We start from the raw sequence: 17859 nt of genomic DNA, 5'->3' as shown, positions 1-17859 counted from the left end.
CCCATGACCCGACCGCCGAGAGCTATTCGTTACGACACGTATTTGTAGTTTAAAAAAAAGGAGCAGAATTCGTGATCGTAACAAAAGTTATTTTGTAAATTTAAACAAATTGTTGATGTTTGGTAGAAAGTAAATATTTATTAAACAGGATGTATACCAATTTTCGTTAAATTACCGGTTATTTCCTGGCTGTAAACATCAAAATATAATAAAAAATAAATTATTGTTGTTTTTGATACTCTAATTGTTAAACTTCATTTCGAATTAATTTCTATTCCCTCTGGCACCAGCGGTTAATTAATAATTATTTACTATATTTTTTATTAAAAGTCTTCATAAATCTAAGCTCGTTTGAAATCTTCACATTAAAAAAAAAATTATTTTGTAATCTTTTAGAAACTTCTTGAAATTTCTCAAACACCCTCAATTTATTCCTAGAATTTTGCTTTAAAAGATTTTCTATTATTTTTCGAAATTTTTTAAAATTTCTTTTTGGATTCATTTATCGAAATAGAAAATCATCATAAATTCTCCCTTGAATCTTAAAAGAACTATTTTATATTCTTGAAGTCTTTTAATATTCCTAAACCGATTCTAAAATTTATTCGAATCATCGAAAATCCACATATTGTTTTAAATCTTTAAAAATCTTCCCAAATTTTACATTGTTTTTTAAAAAGACAAATTTTTAATAAAAAAATCAAATTGTCAACCATAAAAGATTATTTTTATAACTGCAGTTGAATTTTTAATAAACAAAGATTAAATTTCTATGAAAAGCAGGGCCGTGGCCCCCCCGAAATTCCGCGAATCCTAACATTTTCCTATAGATGTGAAAAATATATAAACTATAACAACGTTCTGCCCCCTCCCCCCCGAACCAAATTTCTGGCTACGATCCTGATGAAAAGAGATAAAGTAAAAAAAAATTTAAAAGAGTAAAATGTTTACTTTTCAAGCCAAAAGATGAATTTCTTGCAAAACTGTTGAGTTTTTAATCCAAAATATTAATTTTTTAAACAAGAACATTATTTTTTTGTAATCAATAATTTTTATAAAATACGCGAATTTTTAAATAAAAAATATTCATTTTTCATTTTCAGATTAATCCTACACCAAACAATTGCACTTATAACCAAAAATGGAATATAAAATAGTTTAATAATAAATGATATCAATAATTGATAATAAAATAAAAATCGAATTTTTAACAAACTACGCTTAAATTAAATAAAAAAGAACGAATTTTTCACAAAACAGTTGAATCCTTAAAAAAAGAAAAATTAATTTTCAACCAAGCAATTGCATTTTTAACCAAAAAAGTGAAATTTATGAGACAAGAAGAATTTTGAAACACGTTTTAAACTGACTTCAATTATTCACACAATTTTGATGCTCTTTAAACAAAATATGAAATAGTTTCATTTTCACTTACAACAAAATGAATTTTCAACAGTAAAAAACGAAGTTTCAAACAAAATATTTAGATCTACATGTTGTTTAAGATTTTTAAAAACATTTTCAAATTTTTAATTATTTTCAAATATTCTTAAAACTTCGAAATATATCTTAAAATTACATGCATTTTTCCTAATTTTTTCTTATTTTTGTGAAATGAAAAAGTATTACTCTAAAATTTTCTACATTATTTTTCGAAATATTCAATGATCTACATTCTGTTCTCGATTTTGTTTTACCTGTTTTGAAATCCTGTCATGATTTCAATTATTTTCGAAACTTGAAAAAAATTCTAAAACTTCTAAATAACCCAATAAAATTAAAAAAATAATCTTAAAATCTTATTTTCCAAAAATTAAAAATGTGATTTACGGCTCGAATTTGTATTTCCAGTTAAGTCGCGGTATTATCTAAAAAATGAGGTATTTCCCAATATTTCCGGTTTACCCAATTATAAAACACCCTGTTGAAGGAAAAAAAAAAAGGAAAAACCGTTTAGCGTGGATACGAGGTATTTGTAAGGAATTCTCAAATTTCTCAGACATGACGTCTTTGGTGAATACAAAGCTTTCAGTAACCAAATTTGGCTTCTTTGAGTATGCGAGAAGCGACCCTCAATTTAGATCATTAATTGTGACTTAATAAGGGGACTTTGATCTACGGAGTTTCAGGCGCTCTTGATTATGAACTTAGGTGGCGAATTAGAAGATTTTAATATTCACAAAATGATGAAAATTGACAATTAGAAAAAATTTTTATTCCTTACATTTTAAGTGGAAATATTGAATTTTTTTTAGAAAAAAATGCATTTTCTACTAAAAAAAAGACGAACTTCAAACCAATATATAGATTTTCAACCAAAAAGTTTAATTTTCAGTTAAAAAAATTAATTTTCAACAAATAAAAAAACTTAAAAAAAAAATAGTTAAATTTTCAACTAAGGTGATGAAGAAGATTAATTCTTTAACCAAACAGAATAGTAAAATTTGCAGTTGAAAAAAAATTTTCAATTAAAAAAAGAACGAATTTTCTATTAAAAAGATCAATTTTCAAACTAAAATTGAAATTTTACATTTTTAATTAAAAATCCTAATTCTGAATACAAAAAAAACGAATTTTCAACAAAATAGTTCAATTTTTAAAAAGATGATCCTGCAACGAACAAACAACATTTTTACCCAAGTGGTTATTAATTTTCAACTGAACAAAAATTAATTTTCAACACAGTGGTTAAACTTTCAACCAAAGGGATGCAATCTTCAACTGGAATAGTTAAATTTTTAGTGCCAAAAAATAATCTTGAACAAAAAAAAGAAACAATTTTTTAAAATAAAATAATTAATCTTCATCAGAAAAATTATTTTAACAAAGTAGTTAAACCTTTCATTAAGTTGATCAATTAAAAAAAATTTTGAATTTTCAATGAACAATGACATAGCAGATATTTTAACCAAAATAGTTGAATCCTCAACCAAAGGACATTAATTTTCAAGCTAAGAAAATAAATTCGTAACCCAAAAATTACAAATTCAACCATAAAAGGCGAAATATCTACCAAAAAGGACAAATTTGAAACTAAAAAAGATCAATTTTCAAACCAAAAATGGAAAAGTTACATTTTTAGTAACAAAAATAGTAAACAAAAAATAAAAGAATTTGCAACCAAAAAGATGACATTTCAACGAAAACAATAAATGGTGAACAAAGTGGTTCAATTTTTATCCAAGTAATTTTATTTTCAATAAAAAAATCAATTTTTAACCAAAAATAAAATAGTAAAATTTTTAGTTAAGAAAATTAAATTTGAAAAAAAAAATCAACAGATAGTTGAATTTTAAACCATAGTGATACATTTTGAACCAAAAAAGATCATACAAAAATACAATAGTAAAAAGATCAGTTAAAAAATCAATTTAGAAAAAAGGAATTTTCAAGAACATAGTTCAATTGTGAACCAAAGTGATGAATTTTCTACTAAGTACATTAAATTTAAAATTAAAAAAGGTTAATTTTTTAAACGAAAAATTGAATAGTTAAATAAACAGTTTAAAAAATTCATTTTTAACCAAAGTGATATATTATCAATTAAAATGATGTACCTTTATCTGAAATAGTTGAATTTTAAAACAAGAAGATAAATCTTGTATAAAAAAGACATTTAAACAAAAAGGAATTTAAAAAGGTTTATAATGATAAATCTTTAACTAGAATAGTTGAATTTTTAACAACAAAAAAAAGATGAAGTTCAAATGAACTAAAGAAATTTTCAGCTAAAACAAAAATAATCACGAAAAATTGAATAATTTGTTTTAAATAGAAATATTAATAAAAAAATTCAAAAATTCGACAAAATAGTTAAATTTATCAAAGAAAAAGATGAATTTTGTATTCAAATGACGAATCTTCGCTAAAATAAATAAATATTTAACAAAAGATTTTCAGACTTACTTAAATAGTTAAATTCTAAACCAAAAAGGATGGATTCTTAACAAAAAATATGCTTTTTCTACTAGAAAAAAAGGTTTTCAACATAAAATTAAAGAGTAAAATTTTCAGTTAAGAATTTTTCTCCGCCAAGAAAATGAGTTTTAAACAAATCAGATGGACTATTCAAGTGAATTAGTTACATTTTAATTTGGAAAAATTAATCTTGAACTAAAAACAACGAATTTTAAACAAAATAGTTCCATATTTAAGCAAATGATGAATTTTCAATTCGATAAATCTTCAACGAAAAAATTAATTTTCAACAAATGAATTTGACTTCGAAGCAAAGTAGTTTAATTTCCAGCCAAAAAGATTTTAATTTCAAATAAAAGCAGTAGAATCTTAAACCAAAATAGACGATTTTCAAACTAAAAAATATTTTTCTGCCATAAGACAAAAAATGTCGAACAAATTCTGATATTATTAAACAAAAAGATTAACTTTTTAACAATAAGATTAATTATCAATAAAATATATAAGATTAATTGCCAATAAAATACATGAAGTTTAAACCAAAAATATGAATTTTTAACCAAACAATAACAATAAGGTTTTTCGTTCAAAAAATTAATTTCCAACAAACTAATACGAATTTTCCACTCAACAGTCAAATACAGTAACTCAAAGCGACTCTAGCGAATAAAAATTATTGTTATTTAATTTTAAATTAAAATTTTTTAAATTAAGCACATGCTTGAAGAAATTCCCTCCCTTAAGAAAAATTGCCTAACACTTCCAGATTTTTTCAAATATATAAAAATATCCTGACAATTTCAGGTTTTCCAGGTGAGTATATCCTATTATAGAGATATACTATATACAATATATTTGCCAATATTGTTTACTGTATATTTAATTGGACTAATTATTTCCAATTAATTTTGAATATAAACACATATTTCCAATATGGAATTTAAATAAAAATTAAAATACTCACGATTTCTGTTTTCGCTGTCGGCAGGCTTCATCTGGATTGGATGCACCATCTGAAAAAAATGTTCACTTCAAATATTTGTTGCTTTCTGTTAAAAAAAGAAATACTAGAATATTATATGGGCTCTCAATGCTGACAGAAAACTATGAAAGGAATTATCACATAATGGCTATTTGCCGAGCGATAACTAAATAGAAAAGTTCTAGACTACGAAATAGAAACAGGGAAAAAAATTTACATTTATATAAATTACAAATATAAAATGCAAAAAAATATAATTAAACTTAAGAAAATGGGGGACAAATGAAAAATCTCCGAAAATAAAATTCCCAAAATTGTAAAATTCCTGAAATAAAAAATTCTCGAATAATAAAATTCCCGATAGAGAATTGCCGAATTATATATAAAATACCCGAACTGAAAAATTCCTAAAGTTATTGTTTGAACTTAAAATAACAATAATTGCATAAAAATTAATTTTCTGTAGTTTTTTTTCTAATAGTACACACATTTTCAAACAAAATTTCGTATTTAGAAATATCCTTTTTCAAACTATTGTTATTTTAAATTAAAACAATAATTTTGTTAAAATTTAAAACATAAAAAAAATTGTTTCCTTTACTAAAAATATTTGATTATTGTATTTTTGATAAATAATTGATAGTTGATAAGAAAAGATTTCTTTAATTGTTTAAACATACGGTACTTGCATAATTTAGAAATTATATAATTCGGATATTTTATAATTCAGCAATTTTACAATTCGGGATTTTTATTCGGCAATTTCATAATTTCGGGAACTTCATTATTCGCAAATTTGCTAATTCGAAAAGTTTTCAGTGCCAAGAATTTTATTTCAGTCGTCCCTTATTAATCAGGAGTTTTTCAATTCGGGATTTTTATATTTCGGCAATTTTATAATTTCGGGAATTTTTAGTATTTGAGAATTTCACTGGGTGGGAAATTTTATTTTTCGGGACGTTTGAGTTACCCTGAAATTGCAGTGTCTATGTATACCAAAAAAATCCAGCTATTTGTACCGAAATTTCGGTACAATTAGTCCCCTTTTCAGTTCAATAATTTATCACAGGCAGTAATATAAATTAATTTTAATGGACTCTACACTTCAAATGAAAATCATGTCGTGTAACATACGAGTAAATTGTTTAAAAATGATTTTACTTCTCTTCAAGGAAGGAATGTGTTTTTTATGAGACATTATATTACGTCAATTCTGAGTCACCAAGGAATTCTTGAACATTTTCAACATATTCAAGATAAAATACAACTTTGTTTAGAAGAAATTTAAAAATATTTTATACTAGAATTTTTAAACAATTCTGCAAATTTAAAAAAATGGCCTTAAAATCTTCGGAATTCTTTTCAAAATAAAAAAAATAAAGTTGCAATTTTCCCAGGAATTTTAATAAATTTTTTTACTCTCTTGAAACCTTTTCAAATCTTTTTCAAACTTGTAGAAAATAATTTTAAAAGTTTTCACAACTATTTGAATGATCTCTTAAAATTCAGTTTTTTAAAATAAAAAATCATACAAAATTTTCCTCTTGAGAAGAATTTGAATTTTTGTTTCAAAATCTTTAAAAATCTTCACAAAACTTCTGAAGCTTCTAAATTTCTTAAAGATATTTAAAATCCTGCAAAATAACAAAAAACTGTATTAAAATCTTTCAGATTCTGTTCTAACATATTTTGAAATCTTCAAAACTTGAAATTAATCTTTTTAAATAACAACGTGAATTATTAAAACTTTGTTAATAAATTTTGTTGCCGGTACTGAAATTGTTTCTCAATATTAAAAAATTGTTCAGAATATACATTATCTGTTTATCAATAATGTCTAGAAAGATTTAGAAATACATTTTATCACGAAAAAATACAAATTTTGAATTTGTGATTTACAAAATAGACAGTGCATAGAATTAGTAATCTTGATTAATAGATAAATCAATTTAATATCGCTTATTAAGAAAAGGCTTAATTGTGCATATTAGATATCTTCAATTACAATTTAAGAAATAATTATTTATTCAATATTTTAGATTGTCTTGGTAAATCGTATATTATGCATTGAAAATTGTACATTGCAAATTGTAGATTGTAAATTTTTCATTACGCAGTGCATATTTTACCTCGTAAATTTAACACTGTAAAGGGTACATGCCAAATTGCACATTGTTAATTTTACAATGGACATTGTAAATTTTATATTGTACACTGCGAATTTAAATTATAAATTGTAAATTGTACATTCTAGATTGTATATGGTAAATTGCCACTTTTACATTGTAAATTTTAGATTGTAAATTGTAAACTGTAAATGGTCATTGTAAATTGTACACTGCAAATTGTGCATTGCAAAATTTTAATTGTACATTGTAAATTTTATATTGTAAATTGTACACTGCAAATGACACATTTCAAACGTTATCTTGTAAGTTGCACATTTTACATTGTAAATTTTACATTGTACACTGAAAATTATTCATTGTGAAATGTATATAGCAGCAATACTAAACTTTCCTAAAATTTGCCATAAATTTTAACAATTACATAGGTCAAATAATCATTTGTAGGAGTATTCTCCCACGGGAGCAAAGCTTGCATAAGATCCCTATCGTGAGAGGAGGCTCATTACCTTCAGCGATATATCGAAGTGCTATTATATAATGAACAGGAGGGACAAGGACAGTATCAGAGAGTAGAGAGAAACGGCGATATGTTCATGATATCGATTGGAGATTATACGCACTAACGCTAAACGACCTGTCCTCGAGGACAATGAATTACACATGTTACGCCGTAGACCCGGAAATGCAACGAGCCAGAAGTCTTTGACGCCATAAATCCCCCAACGTGATTAACACACCGTTTCCACACGTTCCATACACAAATTTCATTTTTTAAATTGAATGAATTCAAACACTCCAAAAAATGCAAGAAAATCCCTCCTGACGACCAATTTCATCAATTCCAGCTTCAAAATACGAAATAAAAGATTAAATTTGGCCATTTCCCGAACAATCGAAACGAAATGACAAAAATCAGCAAGAAAGACAAAATTGTAAGATTGGCCGAGAACATGAAGGTAGGGAACTGGGTTCGATTCCCGACAATCGCAATTTTTTCACTTCCGACAAACAGCTATGTTTATTAACCTTGAGTAACTTAAGCTTAAAAAATGTTTAGAACCCGCTTTTAAAAATTATTTTGGTAATCTTTTTTTCGATACCGACTCTTTAGGAAAAATAAAGAAAGTCGTGTAGACGATTTCCAACCAGGCGAGAGAAAAAGGGGAAGAATAAGGAGAAGCCTCTGACAAATCTGGTCACTCGGCCGGAAAACTTTCAATTTCCGGATATATCGCCTCCCTGCAGCTTCGCTTTATATGGAACTCGTACTATTTATTGTTTTCGATTTCTTGAGGGAGGTTGAGAGAAAGATTTAGAAATTCCTATTTCGTTCTGCACCTTGGATAGCGCAACTCTCACTTAAATATAAATTTAAAATAGGGTGATACTGAAGGATAGATTTTTAATTTAAAAATTGCAAAAACGTTTCACGTTGCGCCTCCCCCCTACTCTTCTTTGACTTCTTCGGGAGGTCCGACAGAAGTGATAACTCTATATGATGTAAATTGAAATTGTTTTTTTCTTGAACTCTTTTAACATGAAAAATAGTTAAAATATTATCTGAATTAATGAGACGAATTGGGAGTAGGTTCGAAATGAATAAGTAATTATACTGAAAACAGTTAGTAGGTGTACGAACCACAAGCTTCAAGAAGAACACATGCCGCTATACACTGCTAATACTGTCAAAGTCTCAGTGTGAGTGTCAGAGCGAAGGATGGAGAGAAAGAGAGCTAGAAAGAGGGAGAACAGGGATAGAGGGAGAGAGAGACAGGCGAAAGCAAAAGAAGTGGAAGAAGCAAAGAAGAGATAGAGCGGAAGAGCTATTAAAAGAGTCAGCCAGTGGGAGAAGCGAAGGAGAGGTAGAAGAGAGGAAGCGTTAGACTGGAAGCGTTACCGTTACCTAGCTAACATTTTTTATATTAATTTTGATTTATTTTTAAGATTTAACGACCGTTTATAACTTATAATTTTTTCCAGAAATAAGTTTCAGTACTAAAAATGAATGTGTTTAACGAAGTGTCGAAGCCTGGAACAGCGACTGGTATTATAATTTGCCTCTTCCTTTTTAACGCTCCTTTGCCTCCTTCCTATCTCTCTGTTACGGATTCGTTACACGTAGAGGCGCGACGACGTGATGGTGAAAAAGTAGAAAGGGGGAAAATCCTACTCCACCTCCCCCTTCCCGCAGAGTGGATAGAGGGATCGCGTAAAAAATCTGCATAGATTTTTTTTATTCGTCCAGGGGGGGAAAGGGAGATTCGTCGGTCACGTACGCGAATAGACGGAAGTAGCGAGGGGTAGCTGTGGAATAATGTTGGATTCGCAATAGGCGAAAGCAGCGGATCAATTCTGTTCACACTTTCCTTTTCGTTCTCCGTCACACAAAATCCGCCTGGGAAATAGAAATGGCAAATAAAAGGAAAGTCGTGAAAAATCGAACCAAATTAGTTCAGAGTATAAAAATAAACTGAAGAGCTTGTTAAAATTTAGTAGTAATTTGCAATTTAAATGAAATAAAAATCTCCTGTTTCAAAAATCCAATTCCAATTCGGCCCTTTTTTCTAGAAAGCTGTCCAATCGTGAATGGCGATCCATTTTCAGTCAGTGTAGCCCTCTCTAGATCGTGTCAGTGTCGGGTGCTCGTTTTTCAGGGAAATGGGGCTCGATTTGAAAAATGCTGCAAAACTGCAGTTGGCAACACGCCCTCCGCCTGTTCCTTGAAAGTACCGGGTCATCCCCCTGATGACCCCGTGACTTTCCACTTTTTACTTCGAACGTCAACGAAATACTCAACCACCGCGATTTTTGCTCCGGATCGAGCCACCAGTATCTTCGCTTTTGCGTTTTATAGCCAAGTATTTTTCAGATACCGGATATCAGAGACAGCATTTCGCAAAAAAGCAGATGTCTAGCTTGAACCTTCAAATCTGTTTTTCTCCGGGTTACAGAAGATCATACATTAAACGAGAAAAGAGCTAAAGAGGAAACGAGATTAACTTGAAAAGTCTTCGTAACTAGAAAATATAGTTTGTTAAACTAAAATTTGTAAAAAGAACAAAACAAACGATATTCCACTCTTGTAAATTTTAAAGAGCTTTCTATTATCCAACATTTTGAATAAGTATAATTGAAACTCATCTAATATTACTCCCCGTGCAATTTGAAGGCAAAAATGTCTTTTGAAGAAATTTAATCGGATCGAGCGTTTGTTTTCTATAAGAAGGGTTTAAAGTTAATAGGCTATGCGACTATAAGAGTGGGGGAGCGCACCGATTGACGGAGCGCGGGCAGTAGGCGGAGGGTGATGAGTGGGGGAAGCGCGGAGATTTCAGCGTAGCGCAAAGAGTAGCCTACCCAACTCTCCGCAAGTATAAACCTCATTAAGTCAAAAATTACTAATCAGACCAAAATTTTTCAAGGAGACTTCCATGCCAGTCTTCTAATCGAAATACTGTTTTTTCCCTACTTTTTCTATTTTAAAATATTTGTTTTCACGACTTTTTTTATATAATTCTCCTTACATAACCGAACAGGTCTGCCAGTTACTCGTAACTCAGATCCTGACTTTAAAGCTGTTGAGGTACTTTCGATCTTCATCGCAAGAAGGAGATACATTTTCGATAATGTGCAGGAAATTTCCGAGCGCTGAATGGAAAGGGGATTTTTCTTGATGCTCGGAAATATTATCGAAAGCTCTTTGCAAAATTCCTTTAAAGAATTCCTTTCATAGGGGATTTCAATTCATCCGATCTATCGATTTATAAGGGTGGAAGTAGTTTGGCGTGCAAATATTTATTCAAGACTACTTGTCAGTACAAATTATGCATTAATAATTGTACAATTTGCAAATAAGTTAAAGTAAACTTTCATCAAATTTACATGTAACACAGTTGAAAATTTCAGAATGACCAAGGACTCTAATAATTTGAACCAACAGAAAAAAATCAGAAGTTAGATTTCTCAGAAATTTTTTTAAAATGTTTTAAGTCACGTCTCATTAAATAGAATTCAATTACTTTCCACCATTCAATTCTAAATCTTCAAAATTGAATAACTTTAAATTTTTAATCGTCAAAATAGAACTACATAATCCAAAAAGCGTTTAAAACACTGCATAATTTTCAACTAAAAAAATTCTTAATAAATAAGCCTTCATTTCAAACCCAAACAAAATTACATAAAAATTATAAATTACATACCATAAAAATGGAATCATTCATGTTTAAATAAAAAAGGTAAAATTTCGACAACAAATCAAATAGTTAAATTTTCAGTTGAAAGAATTAATTTTCAACGATAGATTAATTTTAAACTTAAATATCAAAATATTCTACTTAATTAGTTAAACTTTCACTTAAAAAAATTAATTTGCGACAAAATCGTTAAATTTTTAACCACAGCAATGAATTCTGAACGAAAAATATAATAGTTAATATATCAACCAAAAAGTATTTTACTTTAAATTAAAAGCAGTTAAATTTAATCAAAAAATAATTTTCCATAAAAGAGATTAATCCTCAACCAAAATAAATTAATTTTCAACCAAAGAGGTACATTTTGAAACACAAAAAAAAAGAATTTTATACCTAGTTAATTGAATTTTCAACCAAAAAGGTGAATTTTCATCAAAGAAGATTAATATTCCACCGTAGAAGACAAATTTTTAACAAAATACATCCCTTTTCTACTAAAAAAGATAAGTATACAAACAAAACTAGAATAATTAAATGTTTAGTTAGAAAAATAAATTTTGAAACAAAAAATGTTTGAATTGAATAGTTTAATTTACATCCAAAAAGATTAATTTTCTACTATAAAAGATGAAGTTTGAACAAAATACACGAATTTTCAACTGAGTAAACACTCTGTACAGTATTTAAATATTATATTTAAAAAATTGATTATTTAAATATCCTTTATTTTAACAGCTTTTAAATCACCTTTTGCGATTTTAAAAGGAATTTTACAGGATTTTCCCGTCACTAACTAGAAGTTTAAATCCAGTTCAATTTTCTTCTAAAAGAATCAAATGACTCGGGTACGAAAATCCGCTCGAGTTGGCTGCATTAAAGTAGATCAAAGAATCCAAGAAAGGAGTTCTTGATTTACGACTCGTTGTTCCTGGAGATGTCGAGGGTGACGAGAAGTAAGTCGATTGAGTGTCATTTTGTGAAGTTCCCGCAGAGAGAAATTCCTTCTTTTTTTTTTAATCGGCCAACATTAAGCCGTGCGCCCGCTTTTTTAAAAAATTAAAATGGATTCTAAATAGAAAAAGCTCCGCCTCAAAAAGAATACTAAAAAGAAGTTCCTATTGTTAACTTTTTGGAAACTTAATTTCAGTCAATACTTAAGAAATGTTCAAGGAATAGAGTTCACCCCATAGTTACAAGGAGATGGAGGAGGAGGATGAGGATGATGATGATGAGGAGGAGGATGATGATGATGAGGAGGAGGATGATGATGAGGAGGAGGATAATAATTATTATGAGGAGGAGTATGACGAGGACGATGATGCTGATGATAATGAGGAGGTGCAGAATGATAAGGAGAAGGAGGATGATCATCAGGATGGAGAGGAGGGTGATGATGAGTAAAATAAGGAGAAAGATAAGGGAAGAGGGGGTGAGAAGGAAGACCCTCAATGTGGACATAATGAACTTTTTTAAACGAGGATATGGGTCAGGCCAATTTCAAAGGCGTAGGGGCACGTAATATTGATGAGTTTGAGAAAATGCAATTTCGTTTTCAGGGAACCTTAGAAAATATGGGGGAGCCTTACCTTCTAGCAAAAAGGTCTTTTGCGTAATAGAACGTCTATGATTACTCCACCGAAAGAAAGTAACAGAGAATGATTAAATTAATAATAGTATATAATTTTTTTAAATAAAAACAATATTATCCAGTCTGTGCGATGTTTCGATCGTGTCAACTTAGAGCTGCAAAAGTCATTCCGTTGTAATTAGTCGCGATAAATTGAAAAAGTAAGTGTGAAATGGAACGCAATTTACCTTTTTCGTACCTCCCTTCAATTTAGTCGACCACTATAATCAAAACTGCTGTTAAATGACAAATTGTAAAAATGTACTACTTTTGCTTTACAAAAGGTAGATCTTTTCCACTCATTTGAAAAAGTCGGTTCTTTTAATTTTTTAATTTTCTAAAGTAAAATAAGAATAACTAAAACCACCTGTTTCTGGCAACCAAGGGGAAAATTTTCTAGAATATTTTGAAAATTGTAGATGATTCCTCAACACTGGAAAATAATTCTGTTCTTGACATTTTGCTAGTAAACTAAAATTTGTAAACTTTTTCAATCTTTTAAAGTACATTTAAAGACAATTAGTCTAATTTTAGAGAATTTACCTTTTTTTTAGGAAAACTGACTTATTTCAAAAGTTATTTGGAAGATTTAGAAGTTTTGAAAAGATTCGAAAATAATTTAAATCTTAAGATGTCAGAATATTTCAAACAAAATATAGATTTTTTAAATATTTCTAAAAAGAATGTAGAAGATTTTAAAGTAAAATTAGTCAATTTCGTGAGATGAAAAAAGTTTTAAAAAAAAATCATATATGTTTAAGAGGCATTTATAAAAATGCAAACGATTTTAAAGAAATTTTTCAATTGTATAGAATTAAAAATAAAATTATGAAAAATTCGCATCATTAAAAAAAACATAGAAGGTTCAGAAACTTATGCAGAATTTTCAAAAATTTTATGAAGAATTCGAATGATTTTAAAAGATATTTAAAGTTTTGAAAAAATAAAAAAATAATTTAAAATTGCGAAATATTTTTTAAAGTTTAAACCAAAATGTTAGCTTTTAAAGATTTCGCAAAAAAATTCGAAGCTTTTCAAAGTTTTCAAAGTTTTTAAGAAAACAAGAATATTCTTAAGATTCATGGGAAAATCATGAATAATTGTTTATTTTGAAAAACTAATTTTTGGAGAAAATATCAAAAGATTTTTAAAAATGTCAAAAAAATCTGGAAGATTTAAGGAACTTTTTTTATTTTGTAAGATTTTTCACAATTTTAGGAATAATTTGAGTCAGTTCAAGAGATGCTTCAAAATTCTTCTTGTGGTAAACTCAATTGTTTAGTTGAAAATTATTCCGAAAATGGATAGTTTTTTATTTTAAATTTCTATACTTTCAAATAATCTTTGTGGTTAAAAACTTAACAGCGTTATAGAAAATTCGTCTTTTTGGCTGAAAAATTCAACATTTTTTTTTTATATAAAATAAAAATCTTTTTTGGTTGAAATATCAACTACTTGGTTAAAAAGTTTAAGGGTAAAAAGTGAGAGGCAACGATGTCCCTTACTGCTAGGGTTTCAAATTTACTTTATTATTAGTACTTGCTTTAATTTTATTTCAAAGAAAAATCATCACTCGCAAGTTTGAGCGCGCCTAGGGCGTGCGACTGTTGGTTCTCGCGCTTCGCGCTCGAAGGTGTATTTGTCTCGCGCTTCGCGCTCGATTCTGCATTTGTCTCACCCTTTGCGCTCGGTCTTTGTATTTGCCCCACATTTGTGCACAGACCTATTAAGGTTAGCGAAACAAACATCGACAACTGTAATTTGGTGATTGTGAATTCTCCTTTGTTAAAACTTCTTCGGCTTTAACGAACACATTCTCATCAGGTATCTCGTGTTTCGCACTCGATTTTGTCCACAATGTTAACTTTTCTATATTATGTTTAACATTTCTGTATCAAACTTATAATACATTTATTCAGATTATTAAGCGATACAAAGTTTTCACATAAAACTAATGCCTTCTCATTATGATGAGAATATAATAATACATCATTTTTGTGCGACAAAAATTTGAATTTTCGATTTTTGAACAAAATTCAAAAAGTTGTTACGATAATCGTGTAGGCCTTTAAAAACTAATATTTTTCTTTTGTTGAATTTTTCTCATGTGCTGCGCTGATTGACATAGAATAGTCATTTTCGTTATCATTATTTTTTTAAAGTTTGGAAACGCTATAATTCTGGTAATTTTGTTGTTATCAAAAAACGTCATCAAATTGTTCATATTCTTGTGCACTATAAACAGCACTATATGAAAATTTCAAATCTTAAAAAAGTGGTCCTAAAAATCTTGAAAATGCTCCAAATTATTACATTTTTATTTCAAATAGCTGGCTAACGAAATCGTCCTTTCTTTTCATAGCCTTATAAAGTGTGTCAAAGGGAAATTCAATAAAATAATTACTTCAAATGTTAGTGTGTTTACAGACTACAACGACAACGACGATAATGACAAGGCCGATAGGCAGACGTCATCGTAATACCGGTTTCTTTGGGAATTAGGGATTCTCGAAAAGTGAAAATTTCAAGAAATTCGCGATAGTCAGTTTTCCCATAAAACAATACCTTCTTATTATGATGAGAATGCAATAATTCAGTATTTTTGTTTTATCAAAAGATGAATTTTCGATTTTTTAAAATTATAACACCTGTTATGATGACCTTGTAAGTTTTTCAAAAAGTAACGTTTTCCTTTTCTTACCTTTTTTTATATCGTGCGTTGATTGGTTTAGAATTTTAATTTTAATTTTGTATTATGAAAAAGCTATAACTGTGATTATTTTCTTGTTATCAAAAAAATCCATCAAGATAAATTGTTGACATTTTCGTGTGCTATAAATAGCCGTACGTGGAATTTTAAAATCTTTGGCCCCTAAACCTGTGTGATAAAGCCCAATCCGATTCAATTAGTCGGTCCAAAGACATCCAGTATACATACGACAACGACAGACAGATACCAACCTGAAAACTTTTTGTTCCTTCTGAGGAAATCTCAAAACGTCGATATTTGATGGAATCCGCGAAAGTCATTTTTCATACAAAACCAATATCTTCTCATCATAGTGTGAATGTAAAAAGCGCGTGTCCTACGAAAGAAATGTGAAAATCCAAATTTTAGATCTTATTTAGGCAAACCATTTTTTTTATTACACATTTTACTGTACCGAGTACCGTCTTCCACACATTTAGTTTGTTTATTTTTTCACAACTTGTGTCAAAGAGTGATTCATTATGAATTTGTAGTTTTTTCCAGTGCGTGTAATTTGAGCTTTTTCATTTTTTTCGTATCTTGCATAATTTAACCAAAAAATTGAATTTGTGGATTTTTTATTTTTTTTTTGGTAGAATCAAATTTGGAATTTTCAACTTTTTGTCGAAATTAAAAAAGTTGTTATCATAATCCTGTAGGGCCTTCAAAAAGCAAAGTTTTCCTTCTTTTGACATAGAATTTTTAAATCTTGAAAAAATGTATCAAAAATTTTTGGTAGGGTCAAATTTGGAATTTTCAACTTTTCGATCAAATTAAAAAAATCGTTATCATGATCTTTTAGGGATTTCGAAAATCAACGTTTTTCTTCTCTTGACTTTTTTTCGTATCATGCGTTGTTTGGCATAAAATGTTCATTTTAGATTTTTTTTTTGATTTTGAAAATGCCCTAACTATGATAATTTTCTATTTATAGAAAAAAGTCATAGGGATAAATTGTTTGAGTTTTCGAGTACTATGAACAACCGTACATAGAATTTTTAAATCTTGAAAAAATGTGGTATCAAAATTTTTTGGTAGGATCAAATTTGGAATGTTCAACTTTTCGATCAAATTAAAAAAATTGTTATCATGATCTTTCAGGGATTTCGAAAAGCAACGTTTTTCTTCTCTTCACTTTTTTTCGTATCATGCGTTGTTTGGCTTAAAATGTTCATTTTATTTTTTATTTTTATTTTGAAAATGCCCTAACTATGATAATTTTCTATTTATAGAAAAAAGTCATTAGGATAAATTATTGGAGTTTTTGAGTACTATGTACAACCGTACATAGAATTTTTAAATCTTGAAAAAAAGTGGTCTAAAAAATATTCAAAATGTGCCCACTTTTTGAATTTTTATCCAAAGTGGCTGGCTAACGAACTTGACCTTTAGTTTAGGACACTAAACAAGTGTGCCACAGGGCAATCTAATAGATTAATTTTTTTAAAAGTTATCGTGTTTACAGACAGACAGACATACAGACATACAGACAGACACATTCGTAAATACCTGTTTTTCGGTTTCAGAGGGTCTCAAAACGTGGACATTTCACAAGAACTGGGGGGGGGGGGGGGCAAATTTTACACAAATCTAATAGCTTCTCTGATGAGAATGTAAAAAGGATCAAGGGATTTTTCAAGTTTAGTGGCTAAGGGCGTGAGTGGAGGCTGTGATCCTTGATATAAAAAAATAGAAAATTCTCTGGCGAGACGAAATTTAGGCAGTTTAAAAAGAAAAATGCTGAATTTTCGTTACCCGGTGAAGGGGTGGATTAATGTACTTAGTGACACGAAAAGGGACACTCATGGATCAAAAAAGGTGCAGTCATCGTTACTACGAATCACGGCTTCTCGGATCACGATCCATTCTGTCGTTTGGACCGTCGACCATTATTTTCAAGCGTTAATGACATCCATTATTTTTTGTTGCGTCCGCATCGAGACGGCAAAAGGCAAAAGGGAAGTTCGTTAGCAAGGAAAAACGAATGGTGTCATACGCGAAATTGAAACTCAGATTATCAACATTTTAGTGAGTCGTCATTTCATTATTTATTTTTATTAACTAGCAGTAAATGCATGGGTGGGTCTGAAATATTATTTGGATTGATTCTCGGAAAGAACGAAAAGCTTTTTTTCGTTTAAGCGCTATTTTAAAGTTATTTCGAAATAAAGTAAATACAAGAATTCACGGAAAAGATGTTTCGCAGACATTTCATAGAACTTAAAAACCTTTAAAAAATAAGAAATTATTTATTGTAT

The 17859-nt window shown here is 28.9% G+C and overlaps 1 protein-coding gene across 13 annotated transcripts in view; it reads right to left on the bottom strand.

Annotated features, from left to right (window-relative positions):
* The window catches only part of LOC117171515 (CUGBP Elav-like family member 2), a 979205-nt gene that overhangs the window by 109161 nt on the left and 852185 nt on the right, over window positions 1-17859 (bottom strand). For all 13 annotated transcript variants that reach the window (XM_033358892.1, XM_033358936.1, XM_033358918.1 and 10 more), the window contains one exon: window positions 4883-4931. In XM_033358892.1, coding sequence (XP_033214783.1) covers window positions 4883-4931 — 49 coding nt within the window. The remainder of the gene's footprint in view (window positions 1-4882; window positions 4932-17859) is intronic.

The sequence above is a fragment of the Belonocnema kinseyi genome, chromosome 1 (genome assembly GCF_010883055.1).
Source record: "Belonocnema kinseyi isolate 2016_QV_RU_SX_M_011 chromosome 1, B_treatae_v1, whole genome shotgun sequence".
NCBI lineage: Eukaryota > Metazoa > Arthropoda > Insecta > Hymenoptera > Cynipidae > Belonocnema > Belonocnema kinseyi.
Note: the sequence above shows the minus strand (reverse complement) of the source record. Positions and strands in the feature narration are given on the sequence as shown.